The sequence below is a fragment of the Bactrocera oleae genome, chromosome 6 (assembly GCF_042242935.1).
Source record: "Bactrocera oleae isolate idBacOlea1 chromosome 6, idBacOlea1, whole genome shotgun sequence".
Lineage (NCBI taxonomy): Eukaryota > Metazoa > Arthropoda > Insecta > Diptera > Tephritidae > Bactrocera > Bactrocera oleae.
Window position 1 is genome coordinate 69,486,080 of NC_091540.1, and position 26,646 is coordinate 69,512,725.

Here is a 26,646-nt window from a genome sequence, read left to right on the forward strand (position 1 = left end):
TTGTTCGTTGTCCTCAATTAGTGTTGTGTGCTTGACTGCGTCAAAAGCTTTTGACGAGACGAACGAACCACTATATCATATAGCTGGCATACAACCTGAACGATCAGAGTCATCCTCTTATAAGAAAAACTTCTAAGTTTGACAAGATACCTTCATGAAATTTAATATGTTTTATAGTCCAAGACGTTGCAATATTTCCCGAAAATTGTTCAGATCGGACTACTATAACAGGAAGCTGCTATACAAATTGAACGATCAAAATCAAGTTTTTGTATGGAAAACTATTATGTTTGAAAATATATCCTCATCGAAATTTCGCATGGATTATCAAAATCTTACTTTTTTATTGTTGACATTAACATTTTTTTGTTTTAACTAAAACTGAGTTAAATATTTCATTGTAGTCGAGGTTATCTGAAAGATTTTGCATTACGTATACATAGTAAATTCAAATAAAAACATGCTTGTGCATCATCATCATCAAATCATGTTGTTGTTGTTGTTGTTGTAGCGGCAGAATTCTACCGAGTTGACAGTCCTTGGCCGGAATAAATCCGGGTCCGTTCCGGTTACGTAGACTCGACTGTCGTGGGAACGGATCATCAAATCATCAAATGCTACACTTATACATACCATATATACATACCATTCCCACAAAGTTTGAAATTATCGTTTTCCTATTGATTGATTATATAAAAAATATCAAAACCATAAAATGTCTACATAGTGTAAATTAAATTGTATTAAATATCTAATGAGCTTCAGTAAATGCGACTAATTTCGGAAACATTGTAAGTTTGCAACGAATATTTAAACATGAAGTTATAATATATTTGTAATGAATTCTATTAAATTAGCACTTCTTTGCACTTGTAAAATACACTGTTCTTCAAGTAATCAAAACTGTTTATATAAAATAACTTAGAATAAATTACGTTACGAACTATCTTAATGCTAGTAGTAGTTGACGTTTGTAAAATTGTATGCTCCTGCACAAATAGATATAATAAGACACAAATTCAAACATTATATTAAATTCATCAGCAATATTATTATGCAAACACACCCAAATAATACGTACAATCAACATCTTAAATCTTAAGTGAGGAGAGCTGGTTAAAAATAAATGAATTTTGATTAATTATGAATGCGCATAGGTTTTATAGAATTAAAATTTCACAAAAATTAAATATTATATATGAAACATGTAGTTCACACAAAAACCAAAATTGGCTGTGATTTTTCATTAACACCCACAATAAAACTAGGTACTCTCAAAATGTAGTATGATATATCTAATATATAACTAATGTATAACTTCAAAACAATTAGGATTCACCTATGCAGAACTCAAACTAGCATCCGCTGTATCTGAAGAATATGACAGAGTTCCACAATTATTTGGCACAAGATATAACGAACCTTTCTCAACCTTTTGTATGCTATACTCATTTGCATCCACCAAATCCGTTTCTAATTGCATTGCGAAATCAGTCTTTGTTGGTGTCGTTTCTGCAGACAGCGAAGAATCTATCGCCACAGCGCACATTTCTGCCTCCATTGATTCATCCTGTGGAGTATTGTCGTCAGTCTCTAGATCGGCATCTTCTACGTCCGCTTCGTCGCCGTAACTTTTATTCAAACGATCAATGAAATCATGTAATGAAATCTTTTTGCAAGCACTTCGGCGACCAAAGGCTTTCTTAATTTTAGCACGTCGCTGTTTTATTAAAGTTTTATTAGTATTTAAACCATCTGAACAGGATAGTGAACGCCGTATTTTACGCAAACCAATTAAACGTAATGCACTATTGCAGGCTGCAACTGCATCATTGCCGCGACGCTGCTCAGGCTGTGGATCTTCAAAGATTGTCTCCAAGCAAGTAGGTCGGAAACTTTTCAGCTTTTTATTGCAGTAAATTTTACGTATATCAGCTGGACGGAGCATAGAGAAATCACATGTCATTGAGGAGCTGTGGCGTTTTGGTTTCACAATCGAACGTCGTTTTACTTTTAAGCTATTTTCTTTGCAAGCACGACGCGGTAAATTGCGACGCTGTGAAAGACTGCCACCGCCTTTGCTAGCGCTACTGCTGCTATCTGCATCATCATCACCAAATAAATTGGTTTCGCCGGAACTATTTAAATCTGATTCTATGTCACTTTCTGCAGTGTTATCGTTTTTCTTACACTCGCCGTTTGTATCTACTGCTTCAGACATCTCTTGCAACTGAGCGGCCATGTTTCCCAAACTGCAAATGAAAAACCGATTTATACCAAGCTTTCTGCAATATATTTTAGTTTACTTACCGACTTTCAACCAAAATATCTTCACAATTTTGTTGAAAATTTATTTTCGCTATACCAGAAAGAATACGTTCCATAATTTGTTAAAAACTCATAAGTATATTTCTGTTTACTACTCGAATTGAAATGTCAAACAAATTCGTTAAACTGTTTTGACATACAGTTAATAGTTTGAAATGCACTGTAGGCAAGCCTGAAAGTTGCCAGACGGTATATGAGTTTATACTATTTTTGGAACTACCTAAGAGTAGGCAATATAAATGTGTACACGATTTTAGTTCTCTTATATATTTTTAATTTTATATCACCATTTCACCCTACTTAAAGAAGAAAATCTCTGAAAGGTTATAAAAAATCATGTAGTTCAACCAGAGAACATTTTTTCCTTTACATTCTCTGGGTCAACATCAAGCCAAAAAAAGGTCAAAGGAGACATCGGCATATTACAGTCGAACCCGAAAATATTAGTTCAGTAGAACAAGTAATAAATATGTGATGCATAGAGAAGCGACTGCAGTAACGGCCTTTATCTTAGCTTAGCTAAGGTTAAAATATAGATAATTTATCTTATATTAAGTCTTTTAAATATATTATAGAAGTATAGAAATTTAAATAATTTGAAACGAAAATTTATACAAAATAAATTAAAGAGTGCTCTATTTCTCTGTAGCTTATCAATCTTGCCAAAAAAAAATAATAACTACGGGGAATACTCTATCAATAGGAAACAATGATAATATATTAATGATCCTAAAAATCTGTTCATAATAATAAGACCACTTTTTATATAATTGGTAAATCCGAAAACTCGTGCACATATGTAAATATACAACTAAGACATCATATATATTATCATTTAAATTTATGGTATTCTTAAACCGATTTATATGCTAAAGGCTTATCATATAATCATTGGTAGGTATTATTTATGGTTACGAACTGCCAACTTTATCTTTGCCTATAAAATGAGTTGTTCGTAACAATTAACACCAGTTGCTTATACTCGTACAACGTATCACCGACTAACATGAAGGCCTTTATCGTATTCGTTTTATACATTTATAGAGGACTTGCCAACATCACCAGTTCTATCCGGACGTATTACCAACGGCAACAAAGCTGCGACTGGACAATTTCCTTATCAAGTCGGTTTGTCGCTAGCACGCAGCACAGGCAATTATTGGTGCGGTGGTTCCCTCATCGGCTCCACTTGGGTTTTAACAGCAGCTCACTGCTCTAACCAGTAAGCGATGATATACGCTTTCAAATGCTTCAATCATTAAGTTTTCTTCTAAATTTAATTTTTATAGAGTTTTTCAGGCGATCGTCTATCTGGGCAGCACTGCACGTACTTCAGCTAAAGTCAAATACACCGTTACCTCCAGTTCTATCTACCAACACACCGGCTTTAACTCCAAAACTCTTGCCAATGACATAACATTGATTAAAATCCCTGCTGTGACTTACACTAGCGCAATTTCCGCCATTAAATACCTACACTGGCAGCTATGCTATTGCTTCAGGCTGGGGCCGCACCAGTGACAGTAAATCCATGCATGCACTCATACATCATTATTTGTAGTTATTATACACTTTTTTCTGTTTCAGCATCTTCGACTTCTTCATCTTTGAATTACTCTAGTCTACCGATCATAGCAAATTCGATCTGTTCTGTTACTTATGGCACAAAAGTGATAACGGCCAACACCATCTGTGTATCTACACCTAGTGGTACGTCCACCTGCCAAGGTGATTCTGGTGGTCCATTGGCTTTGGAATCCGATGGTGTGCTTATCGGCGTTACTTCGTTCGTATCGAGCGCCGGTTGCGCTTCTGGATCACCAGCTGGTTTCATTCGTGTTACTAGCTACCTCAATTGGATTAAGGAGAAAACTGGCATATCTTACTAATAACTGAAATTCCTAAAACTGAATATATTTTACTGAAAATATAAGTTGATGACTACTTACATTTCCTATTAAACATTTCATTTTTATCTATCAAACTAAGCATTATGCACAAAGTATCCGTTATTGATTCGAGAAATTGAAGTTTATCGAGATAAGCAGTTAGATGGAATGAAATTGCATTAAAACAGAGAACATACAGCAACGTGAAAGCTGTAGCTCGATCTAACATTCACATATAGGATAATACCTACTTAAAAATGTAAAAAAGTAGGCAACATTTCTAAAATTTGGTAGGGAATGTTTTCTATTAATACAACGCCACCGACAATTTTAAAAACCGCAGCCGTAGTCTCTTCATATGGGCGTTATAAAAAATGCAGCCGAAGTTAACGTGTTTAAAATTGTTTGCATATGGTAAAAAAGTATAAAAAAGTCCCTTATCTTGATTTTGATCCTTTAAAAGGTCTTCGATGTTTCCTTCTACTTAATACTTGTATACCCTTCAGGGTGTAAAATGTGTATACCAATAAAACCTTTGGCATGTAATCCAAACCAGTGAGTGTCCTTTGGTTCCAAGAAAGGAAGATTGAAGAGGTTCTTTCGAATTGTTCACACTCCAAGTTTCAGCACTTCCTCCAAACAAAATTGATTCGTATATGTATATTGCCATATATTTTTGATTTATCAGTTTTTTCCTTTTTCACCAGAGAACGTCTACTAATATCAGAGAATGTTAAAGAATTAATGAATCATTAATATTCTCTGATATGAATATTTCGTATATAGCATAGCAATTTAATGTCCTAATAATTTAAATATAACTGGAAACAGTTTTAAAGGTATTTGTGTAAGTTATATGGAATATTGCTCAATCGTCATCCTATAAGTATGCAATCTAAAATTTCTTAATTGAGTTTCCTTCACTTTAGTTTCATGATATGAGCGAAGAAAGGTTGATCAAATACGCATATAAGGCTTCCTTGGGATAATCTGTGGTAGAATCATGTTCTTCGGGAGGCTTATAAATATATAGTAGATAAGGATAAGATACTTCAGGTAGAAAAATTGAAATAAAAAAAAAAACTTGATACTGATATTTCTTTGGCTACATTTCCCAACTCTCTTTCTGGTTGGGCTTCCTTTACATCTTGGCTTAGCGTGGTATATCCAGATTTTCTACAAATGCGGAAAAACGTATAATTGAATTTTTATTAAACTTCTTGAACTTCCTGTAGGAAATTTCTCTTCTTCGTTCGTAATATCTTGGAAGTGGTTCGTCAGTTTAATTTTAATAAATAGTTTCTGATAAATATATTCTACAGTGAAGTTAAAAAACAAACTGTAATATCTCCATTCCTTTCTGAAAATGCAATTGGTTTTGGCTTTCTTATTTGGCACCGCTTCAGCGGCTGCAATTCAAGAGTAGGAGCTACAACAAAAGAACGCCACTATAAATGGACGCCTAGTCGATGGCGGGATGGCTTTTACTTGTACCAAGCCAGTTCGACTTTGGATAAGGTTGAGAAATGGTTATGGTGCGGCGATAACAACTGGTTAGAAATAAAGAAGAGGATTTCGTATTTGGGAAACATTTTTAAAAATTATCTTATTAAGATTGCAGTGTTCAATATGTCACTGTCTATTTGAACACTGTGTATCGAGTATCTTGAGGTTATGGGAAGGTGTGGACTGATTTTAATAACTTTTGCCATTACACAAATATTCTTAAGAACGTTGTCTATGCATTTTCATGATGATATCTCACACACTGACACTGACACTAGAACAAAATCTTATAAGCTTTAATCATTATATGTGGTATATAAGAACTATGGTAATTCGTTGACCGATTTCACACACTTGTAGCATTAAACTATACTTGTAGTATATACAGAGTTAAAAATTCACTTAATTTTCCTAAAATATCTTACATATTGACCGATGTATGGTATAAGTTATAAATCAAACCTGAAGTTTGAATTTTTTTATATTATTGTATAAGGGTAATATTGATCCACTTGTTTCAGTTTAGGTACAACGACAATATTTTTAGGAACAGATGCTCTATGAATTTCATTAAAATACTTTGGGTGGAAAGTCAACCATTGGCACTGTGGTCCATATATTCGGCATCTGAGGGCTTGAAAAGTTATGGTTCGATTTCAAAACGTTTTAGATGGAGATTTTGCAAGGCTTTAATTCGATAACGTCATTGGTACTTGATTTGTATTCTGTAAAGCGAAAGAATCAGATGGAATTTAAAGAGAAGTAGGCGGGGTTGTAGTCCGATTTCGCCCATTGTCACAATGTAGAAAATAAAAGGCGGTGCCAAGTTCATCGTACAATATTTTCACCGATCTCCATGAATTCTTTAACAGCTAACTTGGCTGTGAATTTGAATGCTTCTAACGGATTTATTTATTTTCAAACCGCAAATGCCGCTTACTGCTGCGTTTCGCTTAATATTATTTATTACAATTTTTATCCTAATTTGGAGTTTGGTCATAGCACTTTATAGCGGTACGATGTAAGATATTTCGTGGACGTGGTCATGGATTCATTACGCAATATTACCCTCGTGTTGTCGTCCTGATCAATTAAGTATATGTATTATATCTATCTCTATCTCTAACTCTAGATCTACTTACTTCTATTACTTCTTTGTGTGACAAAAAATCGTCAAGTAAACAAAACTATTATACTCATTGCAACATGTTGCGAGAGTATACAAAAGAAACACAAAATACCAGCAAATTTATGAATGAAATCCGCTTGATTGGAATAATATGTACTCAGTAGTAAGTTTTAGCGTTGTAAATAACATTGCTCTTTATAGATTATTTTGATTTACCGTTTCTATTCAAATAAGATGTTATCGGCCACTTGTGCTAGTTTGTTTTTTTAATCAGTTTAATCATTCAAACCGGATTTTAAGATTTATTGTAGCTTTTAAATTTGAGTAGTTAGCTCCATCTTATCGATAATCTTAAGAGGGCACATGCCATTTAATTACTAAAATTTATTCTGATAACATAAGACTTTTGGAAGGGCTGAATTCGGGTGCAGCGATATATTATATAGCAGAGTAAAACTATCGGATGTAATTTTAGTTTAAAGGAAAAGGAGTTTGGGAGAAAAGGCGTGTTGGTTGTATTTTCATTTAATTTACATTTGAGAAATATTTTTGTGGCGGTTGCTACAATTATAGTCCAATTTTTGAACTGATCCACATGCAACCATTATATGTGATTCTTGTCACTTAGTTTTTACTTAAATAAATTGTTTGGCAGTTGGAAAGGTAGGCTATTAAACTGCGTATGTACCTCCCTGCTGTTGTAACATATGGCACATTTAATCTTCATAGCTTCATAAATGCCTAAGTTATTGAAATTAATGTCCTTTAGAATAAAAATGTTTCGGTCTATCAAAAAAAAAAAGCTTTCGTCGAGGACTTGGCTGAGTCTCCAGTTTTAGGAGGCCGCATCACCAATGGTGATTACGCTTGGGATGGTTTGGTTCTCTATCAAGCTGGTTTACTTCTATCGAAGAATGCAGGCAATTACTGGTGTGGTGGCTCCTTGATTGGTCCGAACTGGGTTCTGACTGCTGCTCACTGCTGCTCACTGCACAGATGGGTAAGTTACAGTTTTTAATTAAAGAAATTAATTTTTCCAATTTCAAAATTTTTCCCTTTTATCTTTACAGCGCACACACCATCACTGTTTACTTGGGTAGCGTTGTACGTTCAAGTGGCAACCAATATGCAACCACCATCCACTTCCAGGATATCCATCAGCATCCCAATTAGAAGATACTCTGGATAACGACGTCACTCTACTGTGGATCCACTCTGTTTCTTTCTCTGGCAACATTCAAGCCATCTGACTGCCATCTTTCAACCAGTGCAGCAATTATGAAGGTCAATGAGCTACCGCATCTGCCTGGGGTGGCACTTCGGGCAACAACCCAGACCAGTTGCAATACGTTAGTGTTCAGGTGATTTCTAATAGCGAATGCGCAAGCGTCTCCAACGTGTCAGCCGTCATTTGGACTGGATCCGTGGTGTCACCGGTATTGCATACTACTAAATTCGATGATGTATTGTGCATATATGTACTTTTGTGTTGTAATAATAATATTAATGAAATAATATTGATTGTCAAGATCTTTCTGCCTTCCAGAAAAGTGAAAATGAATAGTAATTGCCAACGCTCGAACCAAAATTGTGAAGAAGTTGTTTAGGCAATGCTCGCAAATATTGAGAAAACTGTTTTCAACAATACTGTAAACAAACGTGTGGGTATGGGTGCATTATAAGTGAGGGTTTTAGTCAAACCCATGTAGAAAATGCATATACTGAAGTATGTTTTTTTCTTTTCTCCGAAAAATTTTACTTTGTTGTCACATTTACACGCAATAGTTACAATTATTCGTTGTGAATATAAAAGTTCTTTGAAACAATTGTACGTACAAGTATATATTGATATAGCGGAATGTGTGTGATTGCAAATGTCTTGCTATACCGCTTCTTACATAAATATGCCATATTTGTTGTTGGTTTTCTAGTTTGTCGGGCACTTATGTCTGCCTTGTGCCCTTATGTGTCTAAGGTGTATTTGTTTTCCCTTCTTTTGGAGGGTAAATTGTTTTTATGTGCTAATATGTCAGTGTAGTGTTGTTGCCACCCATTCACACTGCCGTTTGTCTGCCTTTGTTTCATATCGGTATTAAAGTTAAGTGTATTTCTCTTTGCATGCACAGCACGTAAAATGATTTGATTTCAATTTTCCAGATTCAACTTGTGTCAAATGGGAATGATTTCGTATTTCCAACTCATTTCACTGAAGTACTCTTTATTTTTTGCTTAAACGAAATTTTCGGAATTTTTTCTCGGAATTTTATTATGTTTTGTTCGGTAATCTTAAGAACTTAGACTGAAAGCAAAAAATTTTAATGAATATTCAAGGCTATAAAAGTGAATCCCTTAAATGCTGAAAAAGTATCGGCTGCTTCTTTGTTCATAAAGTCGCGTCGTTACTCGTTTTATAACAAGAAACACTTTATAATAAAGCAATGTTTTTGCCTTTATGATTTATTAAGCAAACATTGCACTCACTTCCGTGCAAGCCTTCACATTTCACATCGCGTTACGCATCAAATGGGAATCGGTGCGCCATGGCGTATGCGTGTTCGAGAGCAATCAGTTTGTTTGGCTTTGTGACTCCCTTTTACACGCAAATCGATTTGCAGCGAATTTGCAATTCGTATTGGTGTGAAAAGGTTAAGCAATGAAAGCATTTCCCACTTATGGTAGCCTCAAATTGCCAGAGTTATTGCTTTTTTCTCATACGCACACTTTTTATGGCCGCCACGAGGGCATAAAGGGAAACTGAAACGCGCTGCAGTCAATTCGTAATGTATTTCACTGCTGAAAGTGCATTTCAGTTGATTTTGCCGAGTTTTTCTGCAACTGTTGAGTTCTGCATAACTTTTTCTTTGTTCCACTTTCCCTACTTGTTGCATTACGGAAAAAAGTTCGCTTTGATGGTGTCAATCAGTTAGCTTTCAGATTGGCGTCAATATTAGCCGGAGCCGAGTATGTTTTACGCTGCTGCAATCGCTTTGCCTTAGCTATTTTTGCATACGAGCTATCAAAGCTGGATTTTATCATTGCCTTTGGTTACACTTCCTCGGTGTAGCTTTTACTTCTTCATTATAATGACTGCCGTGTACTGTGCAGGCAACCAATGCCAGTATTTTTTTCAATAATAACACTTTGATTTCCGTTTTAACATCCACTACTTCAAAAAGCCATACGCACAGTTCCGTACCATCATGCAGTTTATAACTTTCTATTCACAACAATTAATTTTTACTCCAACTTGCCATCCATATTTTCTACCCACTGCTTGGCAGTACACTAATGACGGTTTAGTTACGAGCCACTCCCACTAACAGCTCTAACGTGTGTCTCCAACACACTTGCTCGGTCCGCAGCAGCAGCACTTCATCATTTATTCGTTAGTTATACGGTACTTTATCATTCACCCTTTTTTGTCGCTGTTTTAGCACCTGTGAATGATGTTAAGTTTGAGCGTAAGTTGGAGGTGAACTGCTCAAAATTTATTATACTTAAATATTTCCATTTAATAAAGCTCATTTGGCTGGTATGAGTTCCATTTACCATTATCCGTAATATATTAAGTCCGTTTGCTAAATGATTTGTTGTAATATATTGTAGAGATTTTAACAGCTTTTACGTTATTCCGCTGTCTAATCATTTACGGATTTTTATTTCGTTATGAATTTTTCTTTTAGGCTTGAGAAAGAAGAAATTAAAATAACTGTAATAGTCAAAATATTCAAGTAAACCTCAAAAGCAATATACAGTTTTTGGCTCTATCGAGTCCGCATTTTAAGTTCAGGCTTGTCCTTTAGTAGAAGCTTATTTTCCATAAGGTATTTAGGGAAAGAATAACATTTGTAAGATAAAATTTGTAGAAAGCCTTCAACTATCTATCTCCTATGATCTTTATTTTGATTTTTCGGTGCTGTAATATACTTGTCAAAATTTAAAATAAATTAAATGGAAGACTTTTTGAATACTTTTTGAGAGATTTTCTGAAATTATTCATATTTGGAACATATTTTTTAGAATTTTCATATTGAGCTTTTTTCATATTTTGAGTCTAAATTACAAACTCCAATAATTCTTTTTAGCAATCAAAAAACTATCTGCGAAGTTTTTACAAAATCTTATCTCTCTAATATATAGCTTAACTTGATCGCGAGATACGTAGTATTAATTACTATCTGTTTAGAAAAATTAGATTTTTTAAACTTTATACTTCTTTCCTAAAAGTAAGTAATTTTTGTAAATTTTAAACAATGACCGTCTACGCTAGATGTTATCATTTTTGAAAAAGCTTAAGTTGCTAAAGGGTTACGCTGTCTTAGAGTTAGAGACGATTTATAACAAAGTAGGGACTAGAGGCGAGGTGTCGTCAGCTTTTACGCAAAGTTTCACAAATAATTTCGCCAAATTTTGTCAAAAGTTTTTCGGTGAGATAGTTTACAGTTATAGGCTGAAATATAAGTGACCCCAACTATATGGCTATCACAATAAGTGTCTGCATTCATATTATTCTAAAATAGGTTAAGAAATTTGATTTTGGATTAGATGGACATTAAGATAATTAATTCCAAATACATCAAGCTCTACCATTTCTGAGGTTAATTATTTCCTGATAAATCCTTATAATAGTTATAGCATTTTTTAATAACTTTTTAATGCTTTAAATAAGATCTATGTATATTAGTTACAACTAAAGCACTCTCAAGGAATTAAATAATAAAAACACACACACATTCGAATGTATTTATTTATATATATATGTATGTATGCATGCATGTATGTGCTTCAAGTGGGCTGCCATAAGCCTCTTTCGTGCTTGTTGTTACAAATATTTCCATGGATATCCGCATTGTGCTTTGAATTTTATTTGCCATTGTCTAGCTTCTATGCCATCATTGTTGCCGCAATCACAATCATCAAGTGGAATTGAACAATTGCCTTTTCTATTTGCTTCCCATTTATCCATATTATTGTTGTGAGTATTGTTATATAATTGGTTTTTATTGAATATATGTGCCTGACAGGTGAATGCATTTATTTGTGTGTGTTTTTGTTGCAGACTGTAGTGCTTACGATATTGTCACAGGCAACTGTAGCATTCGGAATTAGGAAGTTTCATTTCCATTAGCTCTTCACAGCGTGCATATACTATTCGATGGCCATTTTACTGCTGCCTGTGAATATTTCCAATTATTTTATAAGCCACTTTTGTGCGTTGTTTGGAAATTGTGTTTAGCCAATAAATTTCGTAATATTAGAATTAGCTACTTTGAATAGCTTACTTGCTGCTGTCAGATTAAACAATATTTTTATTTAATTTTTATTTCCACTAAATTTTTATTATTCAAAAAAACAATAAAAAAATTTTTGGAGAAAAAGTTTGCCATTTCATAATAAAGTTATAGTATTTTCATTGAGAAAACATTTTTAAATTCATAGTTGCATGAAGGAACCAAACTGCTTGAAAGCAATATCAGTGCATGATTACTAATTACCAAATACGAGTAAATATTTTCAAATAATTTAACAATTTTTTTAGAATGCTTTATTTATTTCATAATCGTTTTACTATATACAAAGGAGTCAGTACAAAATTTAAGCAGAAATGCCAGTTTTGCTCCTAATCCAGTCCAAGTAGCTGGTCACACGGGTAAAGGCAGCTGGGTAACCCCTAGTGCAGCCGCCGCTAGCACCGAATGAAGTCAAACCGATCTGTACGTTTGAGGAGGTGTCTACCAATGGGCCACCAGAGTCACCTCTGCAAGTAGAAATACCACCTGCGGTCGAAATGCATATGTTAGATGAAGACACAACCGAATTGCCATAAACACGGGAGCAGACACTGTTGGCAACCACTGGCACGTAAGCGTATTGCAAATTATTTGTCACTCTAGAAGCTGAATCGCTGATGAGTCCCCAACCGGAGGCAACAGCTGTTGTACCAACATAGTTGGAGTAGGAGTTTGAGATAGCGGGCAAGTTGACAGGTCGTATTCTGCTGGAGTAGGAAACAGATGGGATTTTGATGAGGGAAATGTCGTTCTTCACAGTACGGGCATTCCAATTTTCGTGGATGATAATGTTGCTCTTGGGTACGGCAATTTGAACTTCGGGCGAGCTACGAACGATTGCACCCAAGTAGACAGTCAGGGATTGAACACTACAAAGACATTACAAATAATTAAACGTGAAAAAAATAATGAGTTTTTATAACGAACCCATCAGTGCAGTGAGCAGCGGTAAGGACCCATTGGTTGCCAATCAAAGAACCACCACACCAGGAAGACGAGATTGCGCTCAATCTCAATGAAATTCCAACTTGATACGGGAACTGGCCAGGAAAAGCGGTTTTACCATTGGTAATACGTCCTTCTAGGTCATCAGCCAAAACTGGAACTTCCAATTGACGTTGGAAGAGTACTGGTGAAGCGTAGACAGAAGCCAAGAGCAAAGTGAAAACTACTAGGAACTTCATGTTGTGACTCTGAAAAGCTACTGATAATTTCACAGTTACTGTTTTCCGTTTTTATATGTGTGAAATACTGTAGAAGTTCTAATTGATAAAGGTAGTGTGAAGAGCATAGCATACGTGCGATTTTATATACTTAAATATAAACAATATAATTTATGACCATGAACCTCATAGGCTTATCAAAATTTGGCTATATTTAGTTATAAGTACTATTGAACTTATCGTACCAACACTTTTAAAAGCAACCTAGGTTATGTATATCTGAATTTCGCATTAGGAATTTCCGTAATCAAAACTTTCAAATAACTATTGTATCTCAAATCTGACTTTTCTGTTATTTAACTTATATATCAGTGATTGCCAATATTTACTGATAAGTAGTCAACACTTTTGTCAAAGATATATTATATATTATATTTATATTTGTTTCATGAATATATTTACAAACGCCGCGCAGTCTGAATGAATGCTTCTTCATGATTTAATTATCTAATCGATATAATTTCTTTAAAAAACGAAAAAGTGAGGGTTATTAGTCATTGGGTTTGGATGTGCGTTTTGTGATTTTTTTATAAAGACTCATTTTATTTAATACATTAATAAAAAATGTGCATTGACAAAATTTCATTTAATTTAATAATCGGCAAATAAATTTTTTGGATTCCCTTTTCCTGTACCCAATTCCAGAAGGACCTCCGAAAAAAGTTGTCCTGCGGTGAGGAAGACTTTTCTGGTTAAAATTATTTGAAATCCATGACCAATTTAGTTTTATTAGAGACGAATTCAAGTAACGATTGAAGGACTATGCAAATTTATGATTTTTGACGGCTTCCGAAAAAAAGTGGTTTTTGTGTTTCGAAAATCAAGTCGAATAGAAATTATTGTCAAAATCTTGTTCTTTCGATTCTTACCTGACTAATATATCTAAAAATTTCGTTGGAAGATTACCCTATGTTAAAAAGTTCTCACAAATACTCTCATAATTCCGAAACTATTTTTCTATTTGCCTAAAGCTAAAATTCAATGCTTTATACTCGCAAAGTGCAAGTGTATAAATACATCAGCACAAGCCTCTTCCGTAGATTTTATTTTTTAACTCGCCTAAATGTATGCTACTATAAAGAATAATTCAAGACTTAGCACAAAACTACTAAACAAACCTCGTGTTGAATTGATAAGCACTACTTTTTCATATCAACCAAGAGAGAAGAGAACAAAATAAGTTGTTAGCTATTAGCAAACTAAACATGCGCTACTAATATTTACTCATAATTAAAAGCCATTGTTTTTCAGCTAATGTATATTAAATTAAATACTCATAATTGCTTTCGTTTATAATAAAACCTTGCAAAATATAAATAGCGGAATTTCATATGAGAGTTACTCATACGCAGTGTTCGCCAGTTGAGTTACATGCGTGCAAAGTTCGGTCATAGTTTTTTTTTGTTTTGATGGAAGAGCATAACATAACACGAAACAAGACGTGAATAAATATTTTATAAAAAAAGAAAAGAAGAAGCAATATATTATTTACAATAAGAGGAAATTGAATTTGGCAACTTCATAACATAACGGAATGTGGGCTGTATAGCACACTTTATAGGTGAAAAATGTGCTAAAAATAATTCGGCATATTACTTTCACTATGAGCATATACACAGACACACATAAAGAGCTAAGACATAATTCCACCTACTGGAGGGAAATAAAAGACTCAATGCGTTAATTTTTATTTTCCATTGTTTTTATATCCCTGCCGGATTTTTGTGTTAAAATGATTAAATTAAATGCGCACAACTTACGGCATTTACACACGCACATAAGCCTTTGTTTGCATACGTCAGCTTTACTTAACTGATTATATTTTTCAGCGTTCTTTTATTATGCGCTCATTTAACTATGATATTTATTTTTCACATGCATTCACCGACGCAATTACACAAATATTTATACACAATTTTATTACAGTGGGCAGCTTTCACGTATGCCTGACAGTGTGTGTTTTCATTTTCACTTAATATATTACATACACTATGAACATATTTGCAGGCAAATGAAATTCAATGAATAAAAACGCGATTGCGCTCGAAAGGTACCGCACGGCGAATACGTGTCCTGAAGCGGCAGCATGAAAAATTGCGGCCACGCCGGCAGTCGCTGAGCCTATGTTTAACTCGGCAGCGCATTCGCGTATGTGCATGTATGGGTGCGAAGGTTTGCCATTCAAATGGCATAGCGATTTCGTCTCTGCACACACACTCATGTATAAATCTATGGTACTGCGTGTTAAAGCAGGGAAGTGTGTGCCATTACAAACATTTTAACAACTGTTAAACACGTGAGCTTTGTGCTTGCGCTTTTTGTTTTTGCTGCTCTGTAATTTATTTATGGAAATTTAAATCGTGCGCGTAAATGCGGAATGTAGTACAACAAAATAAAGTTACAAAAGAAAGTCGCCGGATAAATGAATAAAAACAAATGAAAACTTGAAAAAAAATGGCTTGGCGGGGGTTCTAAAAAACCTGCTGGTAAAAGTGGTATGTTTTTAACTCTATTGGAAATATTTTGTCAATTTTACAATAAAAATTAAATTAAATTAATTTGCCTTGAAATAAAAATATTCAATAAAAGAAAATACAAATAAAGTAAATAAAAAAAAAATAAATAGAATAAAATAAAAAAAAATAAAATAAAATAAAATAAATACAAATAAAATAAAAATAAGAGAAAATAAATAATAAATAATGTCAATCAAATAAAATAAAATAAATTTAAAAAAAATAAAAAATAAAAATATATATAACTAAAGTAAATAAAATACAATCAAATAAATTAAAATAAAATAAAAGTAAAATATAATAAAATATACATAAAGTAAATAAAATAAAATAAAACAAAATATAAAAAAATATAATTAAATAAAATTAATACAAATAAATTCAAATAATATAAATAATGTCAATAAAATAAAATAAATTAAAATAAAATAAAAGTAAAATATAATAACATATTCATAAATTAAATAAAGTAAAATAAAACAAAATAAAACCAAATATAAAAAAATATTATAAAATAAAATAAAATAAAATAAAACAAAGCAAAATATAAATAAAGTAAATAAAATAAAATAATATATAAAAAAAATTATATAAAATAAAATAAAATACAAATAAAGTTAATAAAAAAATAAATAAAATATAAAAAAGTATAAGTAAAAAATAAAATAAAATAAAATAAAAACAAATAAATTAAAATAAAATCAAGTAAGAGAAAATAAAATATAAATAAAGTCAATAAAATAAAATAAAATTAATAAAAACAAAATAAAAGTAAAATATAATAAAATAAAAATAAAGTCATTAAAATAAAATACAATAAAAATAAATTAAAATAATATATAAATAAATTAAATAAAATACAATAAAATAAAATATACATAAAGTAAATAAAATATAAAAAAATATAATAAAATAAAATATAAACAAAGTAAATGAAATATAAATAAAGTAAATAAAATAAAATAATATAAAATGTTAAAAATAAAATAAAGTAAGACGCAAACCAGTTGACATTTTTAAGTAGTAATTTTGATTTTAGATACCATTTTTCTCTGATGCTTTATGATTATTATAGTTCTATATAATATTTGGTTATTTCCGTGTCGCCAAGCAAAAACAGCGTAACTCAATTTCTGTAATCCATGAAAACCATACCTCAAATCAAAATTTTTTTCTCACAAAATTAGAATTATTAAATGTCAAAATTTGTTTCGTAAAAGTATAATTTTTAAAACCGGAAGAGAAAAAATTTCCTGAGTGCAACTTTTTGTCCCACTTTAGTTTCATTTTAACACGACTTATATAATAATGTGTTATTGTGCTCAGAACAGAATTTTATTAAATCTCCTTGCATTATATTTTTTAACCATTCGGAATATAATGTAGTGGTTATTCCAAGTGTTATATTCTCTAATACTTTTTGTACATGGAAATATTTTTGGAAGGTTCTTCGGATCACCCCTTTTTAACGTGCTCTTTGTAAGAGAGTGTACTCGTTAATAGCATAAACTTTCGTTTAATTTGATTACACATATAAAAGGCGAAACGAGGTACTTTCACCAACTAGAAATTTATTCAATGCAGTATGTTCTTTATAGCAGCGACATTTTTAAACAAAGTTTTATAGAAAATCCGCGTGAATTAGAAATTTACAGACATATATGGTATACACAGGGTTATGCAGATATATAATATATGTACACTTACGCGCGTAACTGTAGACACATTTGACACTTGGTGCTAGGCAGTGAGTGGGCGTGTCTACAACTTTAGTTATAAAAGTGTAATTTATTGAAATATGTTACCATATAATCCCGCATATTGTACTATTCAAAGCAGTCCAACACGTCGCAAGCGTGTCGACAAATCAAGTAGAGCATGCCGGCTGTGGTTCGCAGTGATGCATGCATAAACGCTGGCGAAGAGTGTGGAAAACAAAGCAGCAGCAGCAGCAAATCATAGCGGAATGGTTGGTTAGCGGCACAACAAGGGGGCCGTGTGGGCTGCTTGAAAAAGCCACAAGTGTGTCAACACGCAGGAAGTGAGCGTTTGTGACACAAGTGAATTTACATACATAATGGTGCAACAACAATGCGTCAGAGGTTAAAGGCGACAGAGCAGAGCGGAAGCCAACAGCTTGCTGTGGTGCGACTTTTTGCAAATGGAAATATAGCTTAACTTAAATGGAACAGAATAAATAGAATGCGGTGGGTGAAAGCGTTATGAGAGAAAAAGTGGCGCGCTATTAAGCATTGGCAGGAGGCGTAATAGAATATGAGTTAACAAAAAGCATGAAACCGGATGCGCAAGAAAAGTTATGGCATATACTATACGTAGATGTTCGTTTAATGGTGTTTCAATTCAAAATGTTGCTTTTTGAATGTTTTGTGTTGCGAATCAATTTATTTGCTGTGTTGGATGCTTTTTTATGTGCATGCAAAATATGTAGTAAAATGATATTTTTGTTTAATTTGGTAGATAATTCATTATTGCTACTAAATCTCTCTCAAAAAATGTTTTTAAAAATATTTGTATACAAATGTATTCCACTTAATTGCTTACCATTAATGTAAATATCTATCAGTAAATCGATAAAATCCAAAAGTATCTAAGTTTCCTAAAGAAGTTAGAGTTGAGGAGATGTGGGCACTTGTGAATTTCATTAAAAAAAATTTTATAAATTTTTTTGAGATATCGGGTTTTCCAATATTTATTTTCAAATTATTCAATTTTATTAAAAAAATAATCGTTCTCCAATTGCAACTTTTCGTGCGCTTTTGCCAATTTACGGTCGTTATGGTTATGGTGAGTGGTGCTGTAAATAAGCAAAACTGTCGATTCTGGTGCGAAGAAAATCCAAGAAAAATTATTCATGAACAACCATTACGTTCAACTAAATTAACAGCTTGGTGTGGTTTTGGGTCTGGTTGAATCATCGGTCCGTACATCTTTCGAAATGAAGCTGGTGACACCGTAACTGTCAATAGAAAGAGGTATACATCGATGATAACCAACTTTATATGATCGCAATTGGCGGAAATTGATCTCGACAACATCTGGTTCCAACAAGACGGGGCTACGACCGAATTATTGCAAGAAAAATATGACCATGAGATTTGAAGTCATTCGTCTTTAGCAATAAACCAGACACTCTTCAAGCTTTAAAGGTCAATGTTGAACGTGTTATTCCTAACATACGAATTGATTTAGTGGAAGAAGTACTCGAAAATTGTGTTCATCGAATGCAAAAGAAATCGTGGGGGTCATTTGATTGATGACATAATCATAACTTAATTGTATCGATTGTACTTCACATTGAATAAAAAACATTTTAATTTCTTTAACAATTGGTGGGTTTTTTTTTTTTTTTTTAAATCATATCACTCTTATTGGAAAACCCTATTTACATATATTTGAAAAAATTCTTTGAAATACGGCAAATAGTTTCCGAAATATGAGCATATTTGTAAGTTCTTTAACTTTGTGTAGTACTATTAATAGAGAAAGTTAATAGAGAAATTATTTTGTTTAAATTCGATTTTTTAATCCACTCTATACAAATCTTCCTCATCGCTAGCCACCTTTTTTCGGAGGTCCACTTAGAGATTGCCTACGGGAACAATTGAATCAAAACACATTCAAAATAATGCGCTGATTACTAAAGTACATAAAATTTTATAAGTTCCAATTTTTTATTAGTTTAGAAAATAAAATGCCGCTCAAAAAAAATTTCACAAAAATCGCGGTTTTTCTGACTTGCAAGTGGATATAACCCCTTAAGTCAAAGCGAGTGCCAGGACAAATATGACTCAATTATTTCACTAATTTCAAGCAGTATACGTATATGTGAGTATAAATATGGTATATATGTATATACACTATTACACTATCCAACGATGGTGGCAATAATCAATCGAAGTAACGGGATTTGATTTGTTTTCGTGCAAAACGAATTGCCTGTTGCCGTCAACTGTACGGAAGACTGTCTGCTTGCTTGACTCGTCGGTTGTTGGGTGAGACAACAAAGTTGATTGCTGTTGGTTAGTTGAGTGGTTTATTTGTTGGTTGCACTTGTCTTTGTTCCATCAGTCAGCAGTAACTACGAGTATTGCTGATTTGTTTGCTCAACAAAGTTTGCCACTTTCAACAACGATTTGTGGTTGGACTTTCACATATTTCACTTTTGTGCTTGCAATGTGGCATCGTGTTGCGGTTGCAAGCCAACAAATATTTTTGATTTTGCAATATGACTCAGAGCTCTAGTGGTTTTTTGTTTATTTTTGCATTTTTTTTTTAATATGAATTTGACTATGCAATTATATATGGATATATATACATATGTATATAGACGCTTGATTTTTCTAACTGCAACATAAAGCGAAACTTTCGCTTTGGGTTTCAGTATTTTGTTATGTCCGCATGATATTGTTGTTCTCTTTCAGCTCAATTTGAGTTGAAAGAGTTCTGTGTGTAATTTGATAATCTCGACTCAGCGAGTATGATAACAAATCGTGGAGCTAGACAGTTGATGAGGAAATAAGCGGCGAAAGCCAAAATGTCTGGTAAACCGCGTTTGGAGTTTCACTCGAATATGTTGAATGATAAAAGCGCGTTGGTAATTATTTTATTGCGCTGAGAGTATGTCACAATTACTTCGAAAATTTACAGATTAAAAACGAATAATGTGACACTTTTAATCAAAGAATATTCATATTGAATTTGTTTAAGTTTTCTATGCATTTATTTGATTTGTACTGGGGTATTACTTATATTATATATTCGTAACATGTCGGAGAATATTACAGATGTGTGTAGTTGAACCGTTTTCATCGTTAGAAAATTCCTTTAATCGAAAACCTAATAAAAGTAATGTTAATAATGGACAAACCTATGATATTCAAAAGTTATCGAAGTCGACTAAAATTTTTCAAGCCCCCAGAGTTGCAGTTTTACCCTATAAAAATGTAAGATGTATAAGGAAAATTATGTAAACGTTTAATATTGTATTTACTATATTATAATGTCGAAAATGTTTGGAAACGGTCTACGAATTATCTCAGCTCCCACATACTATATATAATGATTTTCGTATTAAAGCAGACTTTGTGCCTAATACTACGTAGGTCAGTGTGCCAGTTATTTTCATAAAATCGTGTTGAAATATCTAGAGAACATGTATTGTATTGTACTAAAATAATACAAAAAGTTAATGCAATCACTGTATACCTTTATCCCCAATGAACCCGATAAACTGATTTCCGACTGTCTAGTAGACTTTAAACCGCTAACGTTGGTTAATAAATGTGATAAATATTTTAAACTGGATATGTATGTTTAAACGTAATTCGGTTAAAAGCTATTTAAAAATGAAGTCGATCCATAAAGACTTGGCAATATCTGAAAATATTTCCACGCCTTTGCACCTCGCAAGGTTATACCCGAACTTAGCCGTCCCTTTTGTCCTGGTATAGATTTATTTGACTTGAGATGGGATCAATATTGAAAACATTTTTATGCATTTGCTAGATATATAAACTAATGCTAATTTTTTTTAATATTAATTTTCATTGTCAGAAAGTTTTGCAATCTATATGGCAGTGGTTAATAATTTAATTGATACCTACCAACAATAAGAGTAACCAATAGCACTCTATTATCGCAACTGTTTGAAGCAAGAATACGAAAGAAATCAAAACAGTCAATCTATACCAATATATTGATAAAGATTTTGATAAAGATCTAACGCTATTAGTCGAAGCGAAATGTGTTTATAAACAAATCATTTGATTTATGCTCAAAGATTATCAGTTTAATTTGATGATGATACGGTTATATATTTATAAATTATCATTATAATACTTGATAACTTGGTACACGTGTTCCTTGTCAAAAAAGTGAGGACGAGTTCATAGATGGGATTAGACCACTGCCACTCCCACAAAACAAAATTAATCGAAAACTTATAAATATGCCATAACTAAGCCTTAAATTAAGATACAAAACCGTAATTGGGTACAAATAATCCACATATAATTATAGGCACCTGTGGCTGGAACATGTTTTTAAAAGAGGGCGTGGTTCCGCGCCCAAATATGTTTATTGTAACTATATATCTTCCAAACTCAAATCACTCAAATTTGCACAGCACATATCATTTCGACACCACTTGTGACAACATGAAAATAGATGAAATCGGGTGATAACCACGCCCACTCTCCATACAACGGTTTTGTTAAAAAACCAACTAAAACTGCGATAAATCAATAACGAAATGCGGCAGAGGCATTGAATTTTACATTCAAGATGACACAAAAGGGTTTTATATTAATTGGACAATGGACGTGACACCGCCCACATTTAGGTGAAGTCACATATTTTCGAATGGAATGTTTTTCTTATAACAGTGTTTTTTGTGCCTTAAACTGATAAAATCGGTGGAAAACTTGCCTTAGCCCTCTAAGGGGCATATCCTAACTGATATGCACTATTTTCAAACGTTCGGCTGACTTTGCTCCATATACCCTATACGTTTATATTTATAAAATTGCTCGAAAATAAGTTCTCAAGTTGTTTTTATCTTATCGATACTATAATGCCTATGTCTGCTAAATCGTTTTATAGCGACATACCTCAAGCATACGACATATTTTATGACCCTTTTATAGCATGTGTAATTCATAAAGAGCTTATTGGCGTAACGAGAAGTTTAGCTACTTGAGTATTATCTGACTACTGATATTTGTGAATGATCGCAACGAAAGCTACCGGGCAGTTTGCGAGTATATAAGCTTTGAATTAATGCGAAAATATCATAGTATTTGTTTACTTAAGCAAAATGAAAGTGTTTGTTGTCTTGGCATTGTTTGTGGCTACGGCCTCTGCGGGTTTTGTCACCCCATCTGACCAAGCCGTCCATCCACGTGATTTGGCAGCTATACTGGCGCAACCCGAAGGCATTCAGGGTCGCATTACCAATGGAAAAGAAGCCACAGAGGGTCAATTCGCCTACCAGATTGGTTTGAACTTCAGCAGCAGAGGCGGCGGTTGGTGGTGCGGTGGTTCTCTGATCGATAATAACTGGGTTTTGACTGCTGCTCACTGCACAAGCGGGTATGTGAAAAGTTTAATTTTTGATATTATTAGCACTCATTTATTAAGGTATCATTTATTTCACTTATAGCGCCACCGGTGTTACTGTTTATCTAGGCTCTACAGTACGTACCAACCCCAAGCTGTCGTACACAGTTGACAGTAGAAATTTCGTGCAACACAAGAGCTACAACTCGCTCACCCTTGCCAATGACATTTCGTTGATTAAGATCCCATCTGTATCGTACAGCCGTTACATTTCCAATATCGCATTACCCAAGATCTCCTCCTCATACTCCACTTACTCTGGCGTCAATGCTATTGCCTCCGGCTGGGGGCTCATCAGCGACTCTGCCATCGCTGTTAACTCAAAATTGCAATACGCACAATTGCAAGTTATTGACAACAGTGTCTGCGCCAAAACCTACGGTCCATTGACCGTTACCTCGAAGACCATTTGCACTGCTACGCCTAGTGGTACCTCTACTTGCAGCGGTGACTCTGGTGGCCCATTGGTTGCTGATGGTGTCCTCATCGGTGTTACTTCGTTTGTATCCCGTGCTGGTTGTCAATCTGGCGCTCCAGCTGGTTTTGTGCGCGTCACCTACTTCTTGGACTGGATCAGGCAGAACAGCGGCGTTGCTAGCTGAATTTTTGTATAAAACGGATGACTTAAGAAAATAAATGATTGATTAATTATAGAGTACCGTTTGTTAATCTTTAACTTTATGTCTTGTCTTCGGAGAACAATAGATTAGTTGTGTCCGGGTTTAATTTGTTCTAAAGTCACATTTTGACTTCGGTGTGGGGTATTTAGGTGTGGTATAAAAGGGAACTAAAAATCAACCCATACACCTTTGTAAACGGTTCATCAAATGTTCACTCCTTGTGTAAGCAGCAACCACAATGTTCTAGGACAGTGTTCCAGGATAGTGTGTGTGGTGGCACTTAATGCACTTAACTCGTACTGTCAATCAAGTAGCTGTCAAGTAGCAAACATACAAAAAAAAAAAGTGAGATTTCAAGTATACCAAACGGCCATGACAAGCTACTTTCAGTTGGAGCAACAACCATAAAGTGCCAAGAAAACATACAAAAGTAAAAAACAAACAACAACTCTACATGTGAGTGAAAAGAGCAAAAACGGCAGCATCACACGTACTTAACGTACTTAACAACTCCATATACATTTATATATACGTGTATGTGTGTGTGAAGGTGTATGCGCATGTGTAAGTATGTGTGGAAATGAGTAGCAGAAAAGCAAAGCGCCAAGTGGCATTCACCACACACACACAAACACATCCCCAAATAAATGTTTAATGTTTGTTCGCCTGACAGTAGCAAAAAAAAAAATGCAAGACAAGCGGCAAAATAACAACAACAATAGCAGAAATAAATTAGAAGTCGGAAAACGACAAGTCATTGAGTATGGAATGAAATGAAGGATGCGCCAACTGACAGCTCAGCAAACGAGCATGAAAAGGAGGAAGAGCGCGGAGGTTGATGGCAAGTGGCTTTGACTAAAATAAAGTCATTTAGGGCGTTGCAGCAGCTGCTGCTAATAACATTTTATGTTGTTGTTGATGCTGCTTGTTTTGGATGCCTGGTGTTGTTTATATTTCATTATACAATTATCTCGTTACCAGTAATAATGTGATATGCCAAAAACAAGTAGAAGTGGAGACAAAGAGCGGCGAGATAAATTAAGTAGTGGGGTTTTGATTGTAAGACAGTTAAGAAGGAGTGTGGAAAACAATTGGGCGTCTGTGGCAGACAATACGCAAAGCACTTGAAAGGACCTACTACAATTTGCTTATGAATATGTATATGTTATATATACGATACATATCTATAATCAAGGCAAACTAACAACATTAATGTCTGTCTGTTATTAAGATTTTGGAAGAAATCAAAGCCAAACTCTATGTACTGCCAGCAGCATATTTTTTGCCAAAATACTTGAATTCGAAGCATTTTGTTTCTACTATTCATTATAGTATGAGTAGAAACACTGTAGATGTGGCTGTGTGAGAATATTGATAGTTCTTTAAAAATTAAACAGAAACGTTAACTTCGGCTGCAATAACGAATACCCTTCACGGGTGGATTTCTTATAGCATTAAATCGTATATAAAGGTCTTTATCTGGTGTTACAAACTTAGTGACAAACTTAATATACCCTGTTCACGGTAAAATCAGCTTAAAATTAAAAAAAAAAATTTTTTATTGAAATAATAATTGATAAGGTCTGTTAGAAATTTTTTACGGGCTTAGGTTAATTATAATTACTGAACCCAATGATGCAAATCACCGAAGGTTTTTTAAATAACTTATTTTAAATCTAGATAGTCTGCCTGATATGAGATCTAAGATATTGGCTTAATCTTGAGAAAGTTTATGGAGAATATTAAAAAAACTCCTTTGAAAAATTTGAATTCTCAAAAAAAAAAAAGAAGAAATGATGATGACATATATGGTATAGAAATTTAGATCTAAATGCATCAAAGTTGATGATTAATTATCACTTTAAAACCATTTTGTTAATTATTTCTGAACACTGCGTTCTCTTTGGTGAGAAGACAACAAATAAGTTACCCATTTAAAGTGTATACCAGAAGTATGTGGAAATATAATTTAAGCGTTATAAGCGCTTGTTTTCCATCCCTATTTAATTATGCCATTTTATTAGATGTATGCCAGTTGCTTCTTCGTTTCGCTATTTTCCAAATGTCACGCGTAAAAGGAAGCTATAAATATTTCGCGAATTCTCAATGCGTTTCAAACCACGCGGCGTAATTTATAAAAGTTTCAATTATGTCATAGCTTTACTTATTGTCGCATGTCTACTTTACCGCTTTGAAATATGATATCTGCTGACAGCACAGTCAATATCCACCAACAACCGCAAAATTTACTCAATTAAATTATGACCCTTAATTAACACACACATATATATGGTATACCCGTATATATAGCACTTAACTGGATACATATTCATAACTTCCGCTTACAAGTTACTAACACGACAATGCATTTATGTAATTAGATTAGCTTTATTGCTGCTAACACACCCAGAGTGAAAAGCTATCCAAAGGCAAACCAATCAGCTTAATTATCGGTTTCATGGTAACATAATTAATTATGATAATCTCATCACATCGCAGATACAAATACAAATACAAACACACAGATAGTCAAGTCAAACAAACAGTTAATTCTGTGGCAACGCAACTTTGTAATGCCATTACCAGCAGGAGACATGAGTCGCAGGAGCGCTCCTCCGGCAAAGAGTCAGTCAACAGTCAGCAGTCGCTTGCATTGATCTGGCCCGATTTATGAAGTGTGCAAAATGTGAATGGCGAAATTAATGCGAGCACTTAGGAAAAGTTTGTTTGTATGCGTTGGCAAACCAGTACATATGTATGTATGTATATGTATATGTACGAGTATATGTGTTTGTAGATATCTATGTAGTAAGCTTTATTATGAAAGTGGTGCTTGTAATAATTTCTCTTTCCACATTTTTGCTATTTCTCTTTTAATTTGTTTAATACTGAAATTTATTTTGCTCATTAATTATTTAAAAAGGCTCCGATTCCAGATAAGCGTGGGTCGCTGAATTGCTTTTGGCCTCAATTTATGAAGTGAAAATATGAAAACTTTGTATCAAAA

General features: G+C 33.6%; 4 protein-coding genes and 1 pseudogene across 4 annotated transcripts; 3 read left to right on the top strand and 2 right to left on the bottom strand.

The window, feature by feature from the left end:
• Positions 1 to 822: 822 nt before the first annotated feature.
• tant (tantalus) lies at positions 823 to 2,462 on the bottom strand. Its single transcript, XM_014244705.3, has 2 exons — positions 2,311 to 2,462; positions 823 to 2,252 (listed from the first exon to the last, which is right to left on the bottom strand). The coding sequence occupies exons 1-2, from the start codon at positions 2,382 to 2,384 to the stop codon at positions 1,340 to 1,342; spliced, it is 987 nt and encodes a 328-aa protein (XP_014100180.2). The 5' UTR covers positions 2,385 to 2,462; the 3' UTR covers positions 823 to 1,339.
• Positions 2,463 to 3,272: 810 nt separating this feature from the next.
• On the top strand, positions 3,273 to 4,322 carry LOC106624918 (serine protease 1). Its single transcript, XM_070111980.1, is given in 5 exon segments — positions 3,273 to 3,283; positions 3,341 to 3,550; positions 3,618 to 3,797; positions 3,799 to 3,851; positions 3,916 to 4,322. Coding segments are annotated over 5 exon segments (756 nt in total). The 3' UTR covers positions 4,218 to 4,322.
• A 2,681-nt stretch (positions 4,323 to 7,003) lies between these two features.
• Positions 7,004 to 8,416, top strand: LOC106625632 (serine protease 1-like; annotated as a pseudogene).
• Positions 8,417 to 12,374: 3,958 nt separating this feature from the next.
• On the bottom strand, positions 12,375 to 13,359 carry LOC106626554 (serine protease 1). Its single transcript, XM_014246368.3, has 2 exons — positions 13,071 to 13,359; positions 12,375 to 13,012 (listed from the first exon to the last, which is right to left on the bottom strand). Exons 1-2 carry the CDS (start codon positions 13,325 to 13,327, stop codon positions 12,448 to 12,450), a joined length of 822 nt encoding a protein of 273 aa, XP_014101843.3. The 5' UTR covers positions 13,328 to 13,359; the 3' UTR covers positions 12,375 to 12,447.
• A 9,330-nt stretch (positions 13,360 to 22,689) lies between these two features.
• LOC106623907 (serine protease 1) lies at positions 22,690 to 23,672 on the top strand. Its single transcript, XM_014243543.3, has 2 exons — positions 22,690 to 22,992; positions 23,063 to 23,672. Exons 1-2 carry the CDS (start codon positions 22,718 to 22,720, stop codon positions 23,619 to 23,621), a joined length of 834 nt encoding a protein of 277 aa, XP_014099018.2. The 5' UTR covers positions 22,690 to 22,717; the 3' UTR covers positions 23,622 to 23,672.
• Positions 23,673 to 26,646: the final 2,974 nt, after the last annotated feature.

What these genes read in the sequence shown, in the direction of transcription:
- tant (XM_014244705.3), bottom strand. Translation starts at nt 2,384, where the DNA reads ATGGAACGTATTCTTTCTGGTATAGCGAAAATAAATTTTCAACAAAAT. An exon ending in GATATTTTGGTTGAAAGTCG is followed by an intron (nt 2,253 to 2,310) that starts GTAAGTAAACTA and finishes TTTCATTTGCAG; the next exon opens with TTTGGGAAACATGGCCGCTC.
- LOC106626554 (XM_014246368.3), bottom strand. Translation starts at nt 13,327, where the DNA reads ATGAAGTTCCTAGTAGTTTTCACTTTGCTCTTGGCTTCTGTCTACGCT. An exon ending in GCTGCTCACTGCACTGATGG is followed by an intron (nt 13,013 to 13,070) that starts GTTCGTTATAAA and finishes ATGTCTTTGTAG; the next exon opens with TGTTCAATCCCTGACTGTCT.
- LOC106623907 (XM_014243543.3), top strand. Translation starts at nt 22,718, where the DNA reads ATGAAAGTGTTTGTTGTCTTGGCATTGTTTGTGGCTACGGCCTCTGCG. An exon ending in GCTGCTCACTGCACAAGCGG is followed by an intron (nt 22,993 to 23,062) that starts GTATGTGAAAAG and finishes TTTCACTTATAG; the next exon opens with CGCCACCGGTGTTACTGTTT.